This window comes from Melopsittacus undulatus, chromosome 3, assembly GCF_012275295.1.
Source record: "Melopsittacus undulatus isolate bMelUnd1 chromosome 3, bMelUnd1.mat.Z, whole genome shotgun sequence".
Lineage (NCBI taxonomy): Eukaryota > Metazoa > Chordata > Aves > Psittaciformes > Psittaculidae > Melopsittacus > Melopsittacus undulatus.
Window position 1 is genome coordinate 104,701,160 of NC_047529.1, and position 19,838 is coordinate 104,720,997.

Below are 19,838 nucleotides of genomic sequence, written 5' to 3' on the forward strand. Positions count from 1 at the left end.
AACAGAGCCGGTTCCTCAGCTGGTTGGAGCAGCCATGGAGCTGTGAGATGTAACAGCTTGAGGAACTGTCCCCTTGGTTTTGTACAGGTGTGTTGCAGAAGTGAAACCAGCTGAGGCTACACATTGAGCTTGCTTGTTTATTTGAATGATCTTGGAAGCATTGCCATTCCTGACACTGCAGCTGTGTTTTTGAGGTCAGTGGGAGCAGGACATTGACATGTACAGCAGTAAAAGTGTGATATTGTGGCAGAGATGTTTAATCTGGCCTTGCAGGAATTCACACACTGAAGTGGAAAGCGTCATTAACTATTGCATCAGGAGACAGTCTCTGTGTCTGTACATCCCCACACACTTCCAAAGAGCAAAGTAAGTTTACTTTTGGAGTCTGTGTGTCTACCCATACCTACAAATGCTCAAGCATTTTGCAGAATGAAGACAGTTCCCAAGATGTGGTCAGCCAGAGGAAGTCTTTGGTGGTGGTTGGCTGGTTTATACCTTATGTGATGCGCATTGTGCTCTAAGATCCCAGTCATCCTCTCCCACTTCTCCTGTGTGTGTCTACCTGTCTGTGCTTCTAAATGCCTGTGGCGCTTTGAGTACTGCTTCTACGTGTTTCTCCATCTCTGGAGACAAGAGGTTCCTGCTCTGGCAAGGAACAACCTTGTCCCACCTAGGAGGGTAGGATTTGAAACTTGACATTACTTAATCCAGAAGGGAATATAGGGCTAAATGGATGGGGATAAAGAGAAAGGCTACTTGCTCACTTTCTAATACTGATGTTGATGTAGAGGGGTGATAAATGGGCTGAGAGAGAAAAGCTGTATGGCGTAAGGTTGAGGGATGCCCAGTAGATGGTGATGTCTCCAGGACAGAGGGGCAGCTGTCCTCCTGAGGTCAAAGCCTGAGCTTTGCATACACACACTGGAGCAGGCATGGATGGAGCCTGTGATGTTTGCTGTGGCCGAAAAAGGCAGTGGAAAATTGAATTACAGGCACCACAGCCCAAGCATTTGGGGCTTGAGAATTTCTGTCCAGTACAATGAGGATGCATTTGCACACTTCTGCCAGAAGAGGAGACCTCAGAGAAGGAGCAAAACCTCCTCATCTCCCCCTTGTTCCTTGCTTGGTGAGCAGCACTGATGACCAATTGGGGGGATGTCCATCAGGGGGAAGCAATGAGAATTGATTACGGCAGGGTTGGAAGTGAAGCCCAGCTGTGAGGCAAGGGGCAGCACAGGGACTGATCACATCCTGCTGATGGAGCAGTGTGCCCATCCTCACCCTCTGCCCTGTGATCTTCCACATAAATACATCCAAGTGCTTCCCTGGATGCTGGAGAGGGACTGTAGCGATAGGATAAGGGGTGATGGGTTCAAACTTAAACAGGGGAAGTTCAGGTTAGATATAAAGAAGAAGTTCTTCCCTGTGAGGGTGGTGAGGGACTGTCACAGGTTACCCAGAGAAGCTGTGGCTGCCCCATCCCTGGCAGTGTTCAGGGTCAGGTTCAACGGGGCTTGGAGCAACCCTGTATAGCGGAAGGTGTCCCTGCCCATGGCAGGGGGTTGGAACTGGATGATCTTAAGGCTCTTTCCAACCCAAACCATTCTATGATTCTGTCATTCCCAAGAAGCGAGTAATTCTTCCTTTAAGGCAAAGGTGGTGTTTGGCCTAATTAATAATAGGTGCAAGAAACGTTAATCCCTCAACTAAATAATGAGGAAAACAGTCTGTCTAATCCACTTTCTTTTCTCCCCTCTCTCCTCCTTCCTCACCTTGGGCTCAGGCACCTCGGTTGCACTACACCGAGTCCCCTCTCCGCTGCTGTCGGAGGGCAATAAATAACCGGGCGGTGTCCGTCGGAGCCCTCCGCTTCCCCGCAGCCCCTCCCCGTCACTCCGCGGCGAGGCGAGCACGTGGGGCGGGGAGAGACCTTATAAATCTCCCAGTCCCTGCGCGGCCGTGATGTTATCTGCTGGCACCCGTCCGCTGCTCGCAGGGCGCGCCGAGGGGCCGGCGGGCGGGGGGTGCCGAGCGGAGCACGGCTAAGATCCGCCGGGAGCCGTGCCGAGCCGCGCCGCGGAGAAGGGGAGGAGGAGGAGAGCGGCGCTGCGGCCGCGGATCCGCGGTGAAGGCTGTCGGGGCGGCGGCGCTGCCTCCTCGCTGACTGCGGCGTTGGGGTTGGCGTTTGGGAAAAGGAGGAGGAAGAGGAGGGAGCTGGAAAAAGGAGCTCGGCGGCGCGGGGGTGGGTCGGTGCATGCGGCGCGGGGCGCACGCAGCAGCCTGCGGGACGCGGCCGGACCCGGGATCGCCGCCGCCGCCGCTCCGTGCTGCTGCTGCCGCCGCCGGGCACAGGCGCCGCCGCTTGTCCCGGCCGCGGGGGCCGGCGCTCGGGCGCACACGTGCGCTGCTCTGCTGCCACCGCGGGCGCTGAGCGCCGAGCGCCGCCGGGCGCGGGGCGGTGCCGCTGCCGCCGGGAGCCGCGGGCGCTCGGCGGGGCTCAGCGCTGCGCCCGCAAGCTCTGACCCGCCGGCTGCGGCAGCGCCCGGAGTGCCCAGCGCCAGCGCTGCCCCCCCAGCCCCCCCATTTCCCTTTTTCCCTTTTATTTCCCCCATTTTTTCCCTTTTTCCTCCCGTTTTTCGCTCCAGCCGCCCCGCCAGCGCGCCGGGAACGGGCTCTTTTCCATTTACTTGATTCGCAGGTTTGTTTTATCTGTTTGGGGGCTTTTTCTTCCGCTGCCCGGCTCACTCCACCCCCCGACTCCTATCGAGTTGTAGCAACTTGCTTTCCCCCCCTCCCCTTTTTTTCCTTATTTTAATTATTCTTGCTATTTTTTTTCACTGACGCGTTTCGATTGCAAGTCGCCCTTGCAGTCCGGTTCTGAACTGCATTTTGTCTGCAGATCTTCCCTTTGTTTGCACACATCCCCCCTTTTTATTTTTCAATTCTTCCTTTTTTTATTTTTTTTAATCGTTTTTTTCCGTAGTTGTTCGTTGTTAAAGTAACTTTTTTTTTTTTCCGGGGGGGCGCTGTATTTAAACACTTAAAATGCACTGCTATCTCCTGAGCGTGTTTCTCACCGTGGATCTGGCCACCGTGGCTTTCAGCCTGTCTACTTGCAGCACCCTCGACATGGATCAGTTTATGCGCAAGAGGATCGAGGCGATCCGAGGGCAGATTTTGAGCAAGCTGAAGCTCACCAGCCCCCCGGACGACTACCCCGAGCCCGAGGAGGTGCCCCCGGAGGTCATCTCCATCTACAACAGCACCAGGGACCTGCTGCAAGAGAAAGCCAACCACAGAGCTGCCACTTGCGAGAGGGAGAGGAGCGAAGAGGAGTATTATGCCAAAGAAGTTTACAAAATAGACATGCAGCCTTTTTACCCTGAAAGTAAGTCCTCTGTGTTTGTGCTGCATGCGTGTGTTAACTTAGCCCCCGAGGCTTGGCAGTGCCCAGTGCCTTCACACACCAGCCCTGGGCATTGCGTTGTGCCACCTTTGCTTGGGTTGCTCTTGTGCTTAGCATCGTATAGGTGGTGACTTTGTGTTAGGTGGTGGGTATGCGTATGCCTGGGTGGCTCTGGGGGTCAGCTGGCCCCCCAGTCCGCTTTGAAATCACCCCAAAAGTGCTTCTGCTTTCCATCACTATGTACCTGGGCAGGGTCCCGAGCCCTCTCCAGCGCTCAGTTTAGCTCCCCCACAGCCCCCTGTGCAGCCTCCTAAAAGAGCCAATATCTTTCCACTGCTGTTGTTTCCTTTGGAGTGTCTGGATCGGGCAGGTTTCCATCTCTCCATAACTGAGAAGAAAAGGAGGTCTTTAAAAAAGAAGTCGCGGGCTTCTCTTCTGTTGTCCCACGGACTGGTTGCTGTTCGTGTGGTGCTTGGAGAGTACAGGGACATAGAGGTCCTCCCCCCTCTTACCACTTTAGCCAGCCTCCCCTTTCAGTTCATGGGCGCTTTCACTTCAGGTACAGCCAAAGTTTTCCCTTCTGGGTAGCCTCGGTTGTTGGAACCTGTCTCAGCCCGTCTGCCTTTCGCTGTTTTTAACGACCTTCTGGTTGATCCATGCCACGTTTTGCAGTTAAAAAGGGGGAGAAAATGAAAAAAGAGGGGAAAAACCCCTAAATGTGCTGACCAAATCCACGTAGAATGATTGATAATCACAGTGACGTGCCTTTTTGTTTTGGTAGTGAAGGCTAAGTGTATAGAAGAGGAAAACAGAAAAAGCACTGCACCCCCTTAAAAGAATCTAGCTCATCACCACAGTGAGGAAAGTGAAATACCAGAAGCAGAAAATAACTTCACTGTTCACATATCCAAAGCCCAGTTCCTACTCCTTTCATTTAGCTCTCTTTTCCCTCTCTTCCCTCCCCCACCACTTGATGCCCTATATACTTTGCTGCCTGTTTCTGAAACGCACATACCTCTTTACTTAAATAGATAATGCAGCCATCTTGGTAACTTTATCCTAGAGTTTCTAATTGCATTTTCTCCTTATTTATTTTTAGTTTAGTAAGTTGTAGCTCTGGGGCTTGCTCCATCTTGCATGTGATAGTCCTAGGATGCCAGCCAAGGTATCCAAAGCCCGTGCTCAGTGCAGCTGCCTCCCCTTTCTTCCTTTATTCTTAAATGACAGCATCAGGTACAGGACATCCTGGCAGTCAGAGCCATTTTATTATTGTAATTATGGCACCATCCTTAATAGCCATGATAAATACACTCCACCCTTGTTACCCTCAGGGAAGAAATACTTTAAAAAGGGTAAGAAAAAAAGCTATTTGGAGCCAAGTGGGTATGAGCAGAGAGGTTCAGTGTAATTCATAGTGAGAACACAGACATCGTGCCTGTTTTCCACGTTGGAATACTGTAGTATTTTGCTGGTGGTTTTGGTGGAAGTCAGCACTCTGAGACCTACCAGGTTGTGCCCTAAGCAGAGGGATGAGCCCCTATGGGCAGAGGTTAGGGGCAGTCCTTGGGCTTCTGGAGTTGACCCCAGAGTAGAAAGTTGTAAAATGCACCCATCCTGAGTGTGTCTGTCCTGTTTCCTCACATGAACAAACTACAAAGAACCAATAGTCCAGAATGCAGCTGCATACTTTCCAGAAAATTAAAATATCTGTGGTGTGTGACTTGGATGGTGCTGACAAAAAGAGGATCTATTTTTAAAACACTGTCAGAGAGGCCAGATTCGTGCTGAAGTATCAATAGGAAGGGTTTGGAAGAGCAAAGGAGATTGCAGGTATCTACCAACAGAGTGCATCAGACGTTTGGGATCGGAGGGGCGGTTAAGCCGCCGATCCAGTACTACTGTGCAAGGGCTGTCGCTAACATCAGAGTAAGTAGGTTAACTGTTTTTCCACTGCTCTCTAGTTATGCTGGATGGAGCGAACCTTTCCAAAAAAGACAGAAGGAAAGGAATCGCTCCACCACATTCTAAAGGAAGAAATGGAAAGCGCAGCTCTGGCGGCCACGGGCGCTTTCTCTGAGACATCTTGGAGCAAGTATTTTTAACTCTATGGATTCTGCTGCATCCAAGGGGAGAAGGGGATCGGTGTGAATGCACTGGAGGTCAAAAGCTGCTGGAAGGCAGGCATGGGAAAGAGCAGCAGTTCAGTTTTTACCACAAGTTGTTAGCATTCAGTAACTGACTACAACCCAAGTATTACAAATATGCTCTAATTATACTCATAGTCAGCAATATATCACTACGGATCGCTGATAGGTCTTTGTGGGGCATTCTGTAAAGTTCAGGCTAAATATTTTTAGCAATGAGGAGATTTAAAAGGAAAACTATAAGAGATATTGTATATACCCTAAGGCATATTTTGTCTTAAATATTATCCTTGGCCAACTGTACTGTATAAATACAGTAAATATGAATAGAACTGGCAAGATGCCAATCTCCTGGGATGAATTTTAGTCAAGAAGGTATTTATGGGATATAAATAATACTGTGTCAACATTTAAAGAAGGGATCTGATTAGTTTTGAATTTATTCATATTAATCTTTTCACATGCTGTTAGTTTAAGGCTCAAAGTGAAGTTATGCTAAGGTTTACCTATAGTTTGTACTGAGGAAGTAAGGGGACATCTGGCTTGACAGTCCACTTGAGGTTAAGGACACGTCAAGTCAGCGTATATATGGAAATTTAATGAGGCTGCCGGACCCAAAACCACCAGATGTGAAAAGTAGCGGTGGAAAAAAGTACTACAGAGAGGTTTGGAAAAACCAAAAAGCTCCTGTTTGTCAGGCACGCCTGCCTGTGTTGTGCTTGTGACAGCGTGGGTTAGGTACTGAAGGTTTAAATCTCCTAAGTCCAGTTGGAAATAGAGCTATTTTATAGAGTGGTTTGAAAAGGGGCTGGGGTATGGAAGCTGAGCACATCAGAGACAGATCTTGTGAGTTGTGTGCCCAGGTGAAGTTACCTGAGCAGACGCTTAATACTGATTTCTGTGAAAGGTGGATCACGTTAGAACTTGGTTACTTGTCAGTTCTTCTTTGACTGTCTAGTGCCTGATAATGAAGCTAGTTATTTACTGGAGGCTGAGTGATAATCACCATTGTACCAATAATAAACAGGAATCTAATGCAAGTACAGTTAAGGGCTGCAAATGCTGCTGCATAACCAGGATACTTGAGAAGGACAGGCAGCACATGTGTGTGGGGCTGGGGCCCAGTTCTGTCATCTTCGTTCATGGCAGTTTTTATCAAGGTTAAGAGCTGCTCAGTACTGATAACTTACAGCTAATGCAGGTAAAGTGTTAATTTCTCTGTGTTGTTGTAGATAGGTCTCTAAGTACTCAGTAGCCCAAGAAATCACAGTTTCTCTTGGTTCGGGCCTGGGTTTGAGCCTGGGTTTGCATGGACTGTAAAATACTTCAGTATGAAGGAGCTTCTATAGGTTCAAGATTGCACCGAGTGGTAGGATTAGTCTTTGCAGGCGCTTGGTACCATGAATATTGCTTTACATAGACCCGTCGTTCTGCTGAATATTTGCCTCATGAAAGACAACATTATAAACTGGCCGAACACAATGACATGCTTCTATTTTATCAACAAGGACTCAATTTACCAGCAATTATATGTATGTGGGCTCCTTGTCTTCAGGGTACCAAAATTGCTTATGCAGGAGCGCCTTACTCGTGTCTGCTGGCACTGACTGCATCGTTACCGTGATGTTAACACCAGGATGGCTTGTGTGCATTTGCATTTAGCGGAACACAGACCTTAATCTTTCAGGATTTCCTATGTTGTTGATTATATGGAAATGGTCTTTGAAGGAATACTTTATTTAAAAGCCTCCTAGCTATGCTGGCCCTATAGTTATGCTCTGGAGCACCTTTTGTAGGGAGGTGCTTGCCAGGTTTACTGTCTGGTTTGCAGAGGGGACCTGAAACAATGCAAAGGTTTCCCTGAGGAAAGAAGTGGGAGGAATAGTTCCTTGCCCATGAATAACACTTACTGCAGTCTTCCTGGGTGGTGATGTAAAAAACCGAGGAAATTGTGAATAGCTTTAAAAAGGGGCAGGGTCATCTTCTGGGCAGCAGTCCCCTATATTCTAAGAGGGATAATCAAATAGCATGCTCTGGTACGCAAATGAAGGGTAGCTGAAATCTAAGAGAGCTCTCTTCCACTCATAGAGCAGGTGGTGGGGGGTACCACTTGTGTAATATGCTTGCCTCCTGAATCATCAACAGGGCACCACACTGTGAGCGGGGGAAGACCACAAGCTGGTCTGGCATGGTATGTGATCGCTGAAGCCTGCAGAAAAGCAAAACACCCATGACACCCTTCTTTAATGTTGCAAGCTCAGCAGACATGCAAGACAAATGTAGGGCTGTATTCCCGAGTCCTTTCCATAACTGTCCTTAAGTTTATCTCTGGTGTCTGTTTTAAAGAGGTGCTTTAAACTTTTAATTTGGTGAGTGAGAAGGTTAGACGTGCATCATTGCCCCTGCTGCTCCACAGCAGCACTATGAGTGTTGTATAGTCCCAGAGACCTATCTGGCAATGTGCCCTTGTGTTTCTGTACATCTCTAGCCGCAAGCAGGAGTGCCAGGAGCTCATGACATTCTTGCTGGTTCCTCATAACTGCAGACTGAATGTGAGTAGGTGATGGTGTGAGAAAGCAGAGCATCATCTTCATTAGCTGCTGGTTTTAGCCTTGCTCATCCTTGGTTTTCTGCATGAGAACAGTAGCAGCCATCAGGATGGCTGTGCTACTTTGGAATTACCACTTCCAACGTTTTGCTATCAGTCTGAGATTCCTGTCTGCACCAAAGATGAATGAGAAGCTGTGGCTGTCATCCTTGGTGAGCTCCTTCAGCATGGTTCTGAAACCTGTACGGAGCTTCCCACACATGAATGGACTCATTAACATTAAGGCTGTGTGTCTGCCTAGTTAGCTTCCCAAATCAAGGCCCAGTTTGTGATGCATTTGCAGGGATGAACAAAGCCGTACAGTTCAAATCCCTCTCTCTGCATTGAAACCTGTCATTCAGGCATCAGAGGCCAGTGGGAAGTAAATGCTTTACAGGGGTTTTTAGAGAGGAAGGATGCAGCTCTTCAGTACTCCCGTGATGCCAAAGAGCACTGACCCTGTTGGGCAGCTGCCTTCTTTTGCTTTTGCAGTGTCTGTGCTAGACTGCTCCTGTGTTACAGATAAAGAGAGGAACCCCAGGGTACAGTGACAAAACAAGTCATGAGTGAAGACACACAAATGTTTCTGCTCCTATTGTGAAACCACATGCTGCCTGTTTTCAAGCAGGCAGTTTTTAGCTTGAGGATGATATGCTCCCCAGGTATTATTTGCTGTAATACTGTGTTACCAGTGTTTCTGCTGACTTGTTACGACTAAACTGTTTGGGTTGCTGTTTAGGGAAAGTTTGCATGCTGCCTTCAACCACAGGCTGTTGCTTGTTTCCCTTTCAATCTGTGGTGTTGACTAGTAGGTTCCTAGCTCCAGCATCAATGTCAGTTGGCTTCCTGTAGTAGTCTTATCCAAAGCAACTATGTTTCTTCCTAAAAAAGCTCTCCAGTGCTTGTCCTTGCTGTCCTTCCTGCTGTGAAGTGATTGTAGCTGGACACCAAACCGTACAGGACACAGAGCTGCAAGGTGCAGAGGAGAAACCTACAGATTCCTCCAGGGCAAGAGGATGAGGAGTTAAAAAAACCCTTAGTGTGGAGGGTTGTTTTACCTCCTGTCAGTGTGAATAGTTGTTTTTGAATGTATGAATGACTCATGAGCCTGTTTAGTACTGTGATTCTCCTAGCTTGAATGGCACAGGATTGGCCCTGGAGAAATGAAGTGCTAGACCTGGCTTCACTAGACCTGTCTCATGAGCAGGTTTTTACATGTTTTGGGTGTGCTTCAAGTTGGTCCAGAGTAGAACGTTTGCCTCTGTAGGTAGCATAGTGTTGTCTAAATTAGCCAGGTTTTCCAAAGGGATTCAACCGCACAGCAGTTTATGCATGCTGCTTGGAAAGCTCCTGGCTCCAATGAAATAGATCTTGTGTTGCCATTTGGGTTTGCTGGCATCCACTTTTGGTTTCCAGGAGATGATAGACCTCACAAGCATGCCTGCAGCACATTAATGGCTGAAAGTGTGGGGAGAACATCTCTCCCTCGTTCAGGTTTTAATTTGGACAATGGGGATTCCTTTTAATTTCATGCATGATGCTCATTGACATATTCAGGATCCTTATTGTACAACTGAGCCTTTCCCCACTGGGACCCCCTTAAGGAAGGAGCCTCTTTTTTTTTTGTTATACAGGACCTCGCACAGTGTGGTGATGACTTCAGGTTACTATAAATAACTTTATAAAAGATGAAGCAACCTCATAGCTGACCCTGCTTTGAGCTGGAGGTTGGACTGCATGTCCCTTTCAGCATGAATTAACCTTGTAATACTGCATTTTAATACAAAAAAAAACAATGTTTGTGTTTCAACTTCCACAGGGTGATCTTGACTTGAATATCACCAAGTTACTAAATACATGTTGTTTTCTGTCAGTTTCGGATTTGTCCCTTGCTTTCTTGCATGAAAATGCTCCTGTTCTTTCTCTCTGCACCCATTTTTCTTCTACTTATATATACTAATCTATTACATTAGAATATTGCATTTCAAATAAGCATGATATGTTGCATGAATATAGACTTCTGTATTACACTTCAGCAAAAGCTGTGGCATCCTTTTAGGCGAACTGAGGCAGGAGAAAGGGAAACGTTGTGACACTGACCTTTCACTTTGCTTGTTTGGCTCGTTCCCACCATATCTAACCTACACTGCACTGACAAATACCGCATCTGTCTTGACAGGCAAGTCCACAAATAACCATTCATTCATAACTTGGAGCTGCTGTAAGACTCTTTATGGATTGCTTAATCTGACAGTTGTGCATTTGAGTAGAGACTTTGAAGAAAAGACTGCAGAAGGACCATGAGTTCAGTCTGACTTTGTGAAAACTAAGAGGGAGGTCTTACTTGAAAGAGGATACTGTACTAAAGTATATGTGTGCGTGTGTGCATGCGTGCACACACACGCGTGCATATATTTAAGAGCATTAAAACATCTGCTGTTGCCAAAGCCCAAATTGGAATGTTCTGGGAAAGATAATTTAATTTTTAGCTTCTGGATTCATTTCAGTGATGGCAATTTCAACACTTCCTGGGGAGAGTCTATCAGTGGTTATGTGCATCAAATGCAGCAGTAAATCTGTCGTTCTTTCCATTTCAGTTTTTCAGGCTTACAACTTTGTTATTTTTCTCTGTTTGGCTGGTGTTAGTATTCAGTGTTTTCATCTCTTTTTAAACCCTTGCCTTGGATTTTAAAAGACAAGCTAGGCCTATTGAAGTTCCTTCTCTTACTTGTTTTTGTTTACACATAGAATTTGCAATCCAGCAGCTAGCTCAGCTGAAATAGCGATGGTAACTTGCATTTACCATAGCAATGAGTGAAAGATGGGAATCACAACATGTTGATTTTCATTCTTAGGGGTGGGGAAAAAAGAAACAAGAAACAACCAAAAACACTACCCACAAAACCCCCAACCTTGTGGGTGGACTTTGTACTCAGGAGGCTGAAAGGCTAATAGATCTTGGCAGCACTGATTCTCTTGAAGTGGTGGGAGAGTACCTAGCAGTCCCATACTTGATGAAGGCTTTGCGCAGTAATATTAATCCTGAGCCCATAGATGATCTCCAGTATCTCAAATTGAAAAGAGATTAGGCCTTGTGTATTTGATTAGGTATAAAATGACTTCTGGGGGACTTTGGGCAAATAGTCATAAAGACTCCAGGACTGCCCAGATGTCTGCTATGAGAAAGAACATCTGCAGAACTTTCCATCTTACAAGTGATGTGTAAAAATGATGCAGCAAATGTACCCTCTTTGATGCTAACAGGGACAGCGACGTTGGGGTCTGGCATTCACCGTGGCCTGTGGCAGGCTTTTGCTCGTTGTCCCACCTCTGCTTGGTCCCAGAGGTAGCCTAGGTTAGCAAAGCTGAGAGATGTGTCTGGTACCCCAAGAATGCGATGATGGAGGGAGGAGCACTTCTGCCCTCTGTATTGCAGTTCCTGGCCTTCATGCTTTGAGGGTTTGATGCAGGAATCAATCCAGTTGGCTGGATAATACTGAAACAGCACTTAATGAATACCTAGTAAGCAAAATTTATGGATACCAGGGGTGAGATCCACTGACACATGCAGCACTGGCAGCTAATTTCGTCATCCAAATGCCTGTAGGGGGTACAGGGGATGTTTGCCCTCAGAGAAGGATAAGCAATATATTGTATTTTCCAACATACTGTGATGTTTTAAACTGCCTGGAGGTGTGTTGGATCCATGCAGGTCCTTAGTGTTCTCATTCTCACCCAGTCTCTGAGAGATCCAGCTCAGTTTTCTTGGCTCTTGTAGTTGGCTCTGGGCCTTCCTGGCAGTGCAGGGACTGTATATGTCTTGTGCCAATCACTGCTCTGTACTCAAGTTTTTCTTGATGCACGCTTTGGAAGTGAAGTAGCCACATTTCAACATTGAGGTATGCTGAAAGATGTCTGTACTTTTCACTTGTTGTGCTTGCTGTGCGTTTACCTAGTGTATAATGACAGGCTATTGCAGCAGCCATACATACATCTGTAGGTTTGTGAGTGAGGAACAAGTTCCAGCTTTATTGAAAAGAAATCTGCTGTTCTGATCTGGTGGTGTGATAGGAACTGAGAAGGCTCTCTGCCAGGATATACAGCTTGGAAAGAAGGGAGCTAAGGGAGCAGCTTTGTCCCAGTTAGGATGGACTCGGAACAGACTGTTGGGTGTCTGAGCTTTCTCTCCCTCTTTGAATCTGGATTCCCCCATCCCAGCTTACATTTCTTCCAGATGCTAGGAGCCATGTATTTGGAAATTTCACATTCCCCTTGCTAATCAGGGAAGAAAAGAGCCCCCAAAGAATCTAGAAAAGGAGGTCTTTATAAAGGTGGCCAGAGAATGAGTTAGAACAATATCATATGTCTGAAGGAACTTACCTCCTTCCAAGCTGGAGTCCTATTATTTACCCACTTTATTGGGAGACTTAATTTTCTCTGGCTGGAAGCGTATTTGTTGAGGTAGAATCTGGAAAGGAACCTGCCTCATGCACACTTGCCACAAGGCCAGCTAGCTATACATGTGATACAGCCAGATCTTTCCATTCTTCTGCCTTTTGAGAGTATGTTCCCCAGATTAAGGGCGCTTGTCCAAAGCCTGCTGAAACACTGGAAGTGTTTCCATTGACTGCAAAAGTCTTTGGATCAGGTATTAAGTGCTGTTCCGTTGTTTCAGGGAACAGCCACATCTTCAAGATATATTGGGACGTGTTACTGTAATGTGGTGCTCTCCCTTTTATTGAGTTGCCACTGGAGATGTTCTTCTGCATAAGGCTTTGGAAGGGAAAAAAACCCTCACTTTTTAAAATAAACACCTTAGTAGCTTATTGATGGAAGCATTTGATGGCAGATGTCATCTGAGAACAGCATATGGCAGCAATATGGCAAGAATGCCAGAATGCAAAGGAGGCATGAGTTCATGTCCTGTACTTAGGTATTCCACATCTCCCTCTGTCTAAAATAAATGACCATATGACTGCAAAGGTCTTGGCAAATAAACATGCCATAATATATCTCTATCATCTTCCCTACAGCGAGTTTTTGTCTAGAAGCTAATCATACCACATCCAGAGGCTTCTTAGGAACACGTGCAAAATCAGACCTCAGCTCCTGGAGCAGGGAGGAATCTAGAGGCTGTGAACAAGAATGTGGCAAATCTCTGTGCATTGGACTGTAAAGAAAGGTCAGGGCTAAGCCAACAGGGTGGTTTTGTGTTATCAATCAAGTCTTAAAAGTCAGTTCTAGAGGTGGAGCTGGGAGAACAACTTCTGAAAGTTAGTTTGCTGCATGATGTATGCTGAGTTTACAAGCTGGAAAACCAAGTAGTTTAGGAAGAGAACCTATGCTTGTAGCATGAAGGTGCAAGTGGCTTTATGTAAAGCCTGACTAGCTGTGTCTCAAAGTGGCTCATGAAATAATGACTTAACTTTTGAGATGCTTTTTTGAATTGATGAAAAGCTGGAGCAATTTAATTTGAGTCAGTAAAGTCACTCCAGGTTTTTAACTTGGTGGCCTGAAATTAGAGTCTGCAGTGATTGTTTAGGCAAACAGAACAGTCATTGTGGCTGGGGACTTCAGCAGCACCTCAAGAAGTGGTTCCTTTGTAGCCTTTTGAGAATCACAGCTTTTTGTTCAGATGAAGGCTGAGCCAGGTAAATCTGCTTTGTTGATTAGAAATGTTTTGGGTGCTGTTTTGTATGATGTTTGTACTGCTACTATATACTTTTCAAAGCCTGGGAGGACTCAACATCCACTACAGGTTGTTGGGCTTTTGTTTGGTTTGTCTTTTAGCTATGTGGTACTTCCCATGTCGTGGTGAGATGAGGTTTGATCCCAAGCCATTTGGTGTGGGACATAAAACCAAAAGGCTTGGGTCTTGTTTAATCTAAGGAAACTACAGAGCCATAAAGCGCCATAATGTAATGACAGCCAGACCTACAAGTAGGTTTACAATTGAAATGGTGAATGGTGCATTCAAACAGGAATGAAATGAGTATCTCCTTCAGCTGAGATGTTGTTCTCAGCTGAAGATGTTCCAGGTCTTTTCACACTGATAGCTAATGGCTAGTTGATATCATATTGTATTAGAAAGGGTGAGACTGTTGTTGCTCTAGGAGGCTTTAAGTTAGAATGGACATTTAGGAATTAAAAAGCTAGAAGCCATTAAGACAGCCTGCTGTTCTCCCCACCTGCATTTTTCAGCCAAACTAATTCCTTTCTGAAAGAGTTCACACAAGACCTGGTAGATTATTCTGGTGATTAATTACATTCACTAGAAACAAGCATCTTGGTGTTTTAAGTTGTTCAGCTCCAAGTTCTAGCATTCAAATCTGGTTTAAACCTTCACTTGCTATTTTGAACACTCATTGCCAAATTTGTGGACACTGAATAGGTACCCACAGGAGAGGGAAGTTTTGCAGATGGGAACTGATGTTCCTGAGAGCAAGCTGGGGTGGTTGCTGGAAGAGTCATGAAGCAATGAGGCAGCCAGGAGCTCAGCATGGGCTGTTTTACCCAGCTTTGAGAGTGTTTCAGATCCATAGACTGATTGAGCCACAGCTCTTTTAAGTTTCATATATTGTGCTCCATGAGATACTTCCGGGCCTTTTGAGTTATCCCCATGGTTTGTCTCTGAAACTCCTCTGCTTTATTCATATACTGCTGAGACTGTGGGCAGCAGTACTGGACACATCATTTCAACAGCGACTGTGCCGTTACCAAGTACATGTATGTTGTAGACTGTGCTCTAATTCAGTATTACACAAGCCGTGCAGCTAGTTTCAGCTGTAGTTTTGCCAGGAGTGCTACAAGGAAAAGTAAAATTCATGCCTGGGTAGTTATCCATCAGGGTCCCTTCCTACCCAAGTCCTTTTCAGAGGTCCTGACTCTCAGGGTAGGGTGAAGTCTCCCACTCTGTAAGTATGGTCTAGTTTCTCTGTCCTACAGAGCTGTATTTTTATGTGGGTTCTACTGACATTTATGTCTTGATAATTCAAGATTCAAGTCACTGCATTTAGGATGAATCATCTTCTTTGTCACATCTGTATCCTTATTTTATCTGCAATTGGTTACTAATAGTTTAGTTTCCTTCCAAGTGATGGGTAAAAAATATTTAATAGTACAGTACAGTAAAATGAGTCTTATGGGACCTAGTTAGAAGCTTGTCTCTCAGTAACAGTTTGCTGTCTGCTGTTGTATTTTGAGTCTTATTAAAATACAAGGCTTTGATTTGTTTCCTGCCTGGCTATGTTAGTGTCCTGTTGTTTGTGTTTCCTTATGAAATCATTATGTAGCACCAGCTTAAATGTCTTGCAGCTACCCAGGCAGATGATGCTAAAACAATTGCCTTCCAGCAGGATTACCAGTGTCACTCAGTAAGATACTGGACAAGTAGGATATGTTTTTCTTCAGCTGATGTTGGTTATAATCCCTTAGCTCCTCTGAGCTGATTCCTATTCTTGTGCTTTCCATATTTTTTTTCTCGGATCAGTGTAAGGCTGACTGTATATGTGAGGTAGCATGGGTTGCCCTATTTGGGATTGTATATTAGCAAGTATGTTCTGCATAAAATCCTTAAGGATTTAGCAGTGTTTAGGGTTTATTGAAAGCCAGTTTTAGTGATTCAGGTAGTTCCTTGGACAGCTCTTTAAAAAGTCTTTATGCAGGTTATCTGGTCTTGCTTTTTTTACAGTGTCTGATGGTATTACGTATTGTTTCAAGACTACCTGAGTTGCTGCTGGAGTAAAAAACCCAATCTTTCTATCTTGTGATTATCTGGCTGTTTTGGATACAGAAGTGTATTTCATATTTCTGTCATTATTTCAACTGTTTTTATCTTGTAATAGATGAGTATCACTAGCAAGCTTCCTTAGTACTTCAGTAAATCTCATCTTTACATTTCTTTGCCATGAAACTGGTATGCACCTATGATTTTTCTGACCTGTTACCCACAGTTCTTATTTTCTCCTGTAGCAGTTCTTGGCAGTTATTTTATTTTTTTAATTTGTAATACATAGTTGCATTTTTAAATTTTATCTTCTTATGGTTTCATTTGGTTTCTGTCACAGGCAGTTTTCTGAGCAGTCTTGTTGATTGTGTCCTTTGTAGCATACATCTGGTACCTTTCCAGGTAGACAGTTTGAGACAGCCAGCACATCTTCACCAATGGCAAGTCCTGCCTGACCAACCCTGTGGCCTTCTATGATGAAGTTACTGCATCAGTGGACAAATGAAGGGCTACGGATGTTGTCTCTCTGTATTTCTGTAAAGCTTTTGACACAGTTGATCACATCCTTCTGTCTAAATTGGAGAGAGATGGATTTGATGGGTGGACTGTTTGATAGATGAGGAATTGGCTGGATGGTCACATCCAGAGGGTAGTGGTCCATGGCTCAGTGTCTGGATGGACATCAGTGACAAGTGACATCCTTCAGAGGTCCATGTTGGGACCAGTACTGTTTAATATCTTCATTAGTGACATAGACAGTGGGATTGAGTGCACCTTCAGCAATGACAGGAAGCTGAATGGTGCAGTTCACAGGCTGGAGGGAAGGGACGCCATCCAGAGGAACTTGGACAAGCCCGAGAAGTGGGCCTGCATGAACCTCATGAGGTTCACCAAGGCTAAGTGCAGGGTTCTGCACCTGGATTGGAGTGATATTGATACCCTCAATATCAATGCAGGCTGGGGAATGAAGAGATTGAGAGCACCCTGCCTGACAGAGTCTATTGCCCTTGTGCTGGCAGGAATGGTGCCACCCGCAGCTCCCTGCTACACAGCAGGAAGTAGGTGGTGATGGGTTATATAGTGCTCACACAGTTGGTTGGCAACTCATCCCTAAGAGAAGTGGGGGGCCAGACACTGCTGTGAGGTTAGATCTATTGCCAGAAACCATAATTTTGGAAGAAAGTAGTGTTGTTGGGTTTCTTTTCCACATTCAGTAGCACAAGGCGTGGGCGACCTCCAAGTTACTGACTCAGTTGGTGACTCCATGTTGCGAAGTAGTTGGAAGTGTTCTTACCCCACCCAGAGGTCTGAGCTGTCCTATAAAGAAATTTCACGTTAAAAATAGCATAAAGGGTATGATGGATCATAATTTATGCTAGTAACTGGGACTTATCAAAAGGACCTTGGAATTAGGAATATCTGTACTTAAATAATGAGTTGATACTCTCATTGAATACATCCTCTTAATGCTAAATTGGAGCTAACTAGCAAGTACCTTTAGGGATATCTTTGAGAGAATTACCAGATATTCAACATTAATCTACTTTTTGATAGCTATGATGTTATAGCATGATTTGGGGTTAGTTGTACAATAAGCTCTGTAGATGAGCTCCTCCAAGCTTTGTTGTACTGCACTGTTTGTTCTGCAACTCCTAATCATTCTCTAGCAGTCATCTATTACCCATGGTCTTTATCTTAATAGTTTAAAGCTGTGTTGCCTGTGCTTTATGTCTGTGAATCTTGACTTCTCTGCAATGCTCAAAAAAATGCAGTTTTCTTCAGTGTTTTTCCCGTTGCATTTTTACTTCTTGTACAATTCCTTTTTATTCCTTATTTTTTTCTTTCCCTCCCCAGAGTGGAAGGGTTGGACCATCCAATCTGCTTTTCTTGAAAATGCCTTGCTTTCATTTCCTCCTTCAGCCAGGGAATGGTTTGGAAAGGCTGTTCCCTGGACCCTTGGCTGAGCAGGAGGCAGCCAGCCGAGCTGCTTGCCAGGGATGCAGGAGTGCTTCCTGGCAGAGGTGGAGCAAGAGGAGCAGAGCCGGTGCTGTGGGACTGGCTTTCACCTCCTCCACTCTCTGCAAGGCACTCTTGACATTTCCTGACTGCTTTTAGATCTCCCAGTCAGAATAGCTGAGCAATGAGGCCACTCATTGGAGAGAAAAAAGCAGGAAAAAAGCAACTTGCCTTTAAAAATAGTGATAGATTAAAAACACTAATTTGTGCTGGGTATTCCAGTGCAAATCTCTGTGTCTACAGTTTTGAATACCCAGTAGGAGAAGATGTGTGCTCCTGTGTGCTTGGCCATATTGCTATTACCTTGTATGAATCCCTGGTTTTTGTGTAATGGTCCAGTTCTGATTCTTCTGTTAGGAATAAGATCTAGATCTATGGTTTATTCTGTTCCATTATATTTAGCATATCCAGAGGAGGGCTATGAGGATGATCAGAGGCTGGAGCAGCTCCCATATGAAGATAGGCTGAGAAAGTTGGGGCTGTTTGGCCTGGAGAAGAGAAACTGCATGGAAATCTCAGAGCAGCTTTCCAGTATCTGAAGGGGGCCTACAAGGATGCTGGAGAAAGACTCTTCATTAGGGACTGTAGTGATAGGACAGGGGGTGATGGGTTTAAACTTAAACAGGGGAAGTTCAGGTTAGATATAAGGAAGAATTTCTGTACTGTGCAGGTGGTGAGGCACTGGAATAGGTTGCCCAGAAAAGTGGCAAATGCTCCATCCCTGGCAGTGTTCAAGGCTGGGTTCAGCAGAGCCTTGGGTGACATGGTGTAGTATGAGGTGTCCCTGCCCATGGGAGGAGGTTGGAACTGGATGATGTTTAAGCTCCCTTCCAACCCAAACCATTCTGTGATTCTATGATTTAGGGTTGGATGCACACTATAATGTTGATTGCTGTAGCCTTTTTTTTTTAATTATTATTATATTTTCTTTTTCCTCTTTTTTTTCTGTTGTTCTGGGTACATTTCTATTTGTGGATTTGGTTTTGGAGCACTGAGCATTGCAAAGTATTAAGCCCTATTGCTGAGATGAAGTTTTGGATAGGTGGAGTGTTTTAGTATTGCATTCTGGCTCTGGGGACCTGCAGACAAGTTGCTGTCAGCAACTTGTTTGTGCAATATTCTTTGAAATTAAATTCTGCAGGTTTCTTGGTAACATCTAATGAAATGTAATTCCTTGGTCTCCATTGTTGAGACTGTTACCAGAAATTCATGAGTGAGAAGATTTGACTTCTAAGCCTTGAAGATGTAGTTTGGGAGCATCTGTCCTCGTTCATGGTTTCATCAGAGACAGGTTTTGTAAGAGGTCCCAGTGTAAAAATTACTGTTGTGGAGAAGGCTTTCTGTTATATGCCTTCAAGAATGACATGCCAGAATCTGTCATGCTGCCTTCAGAAGTGATACATTTCACTGTATGCGACTGGTTCAGCTTTTACTATGAACCTTGAATGAAGTTAGCAAATGATGAGAGGTCCCTGGCTTGGCCCAAAGACACAGCTGCCTGAATCACTGGTGACAAAAGGTAACTCATCTGAGGAGCTGATTGCTGCACATGCCTCAACAAGTGATGGGAAACCCCAAAGCAGTATGAAGCCTCAGTGTCAGGATGAATCTTCTTTCATCCTCCCATGCCGTTTTCCAAAGTGGAAGAAATAATTCATTTGGTAAATGGAAGAGGCTTTGGTTTATGTGCTTTTGTGAAAGTCTGGCTATAGTGAGACGAGCTTTACAAACTTCTAGTTTAGATTGTTGCAATTCATGCTCCTCAGGTTGGACACAAAATTTGCTGGTGGCTGACTTGGCTAAAAGCAGCCAATAGTACCAAAAGCAAGTATGTCCCATGTGCTATGCAGATGGTATTTGCTCCTTCAGAGTCTTAGTGGTAAGAATTCATGTTTCTGACTGGAAGTCATAAAGCCCATGAGAAGCTGGGATACTTTTGCCTGATAGACTTTGTCAACC

At 45.2% G+C, this 19,838-nt stretch overlaps 1 protein-coding gene across 1 annotated transcript in view; it reads left to right on the top strand.

Annotated features, from left to right (window-relative positions):
* The first annotated feature begins 2,586 nt into the window (after positions 1 to 2,586).
* Positions 2,587 to 19,838, top strand: part of TGFB2 (transforming growth factor beta 2) — a 63,788-nt gene continuing 46,536 nt past the window's right edge. The window contains exon 1 of the mRNA XM_005151886.4: positions 2,587 to 3,388. Within this exon, the coding sequence (XP_005151943.1) occupies positions 3,046 to 3,388 (343 nt within the window). The 5' untranslated portion in view covers positions 2,587 to 3,045. The remainder of the gene's footprint in view (positions 3,389 to 19,838) is intronic.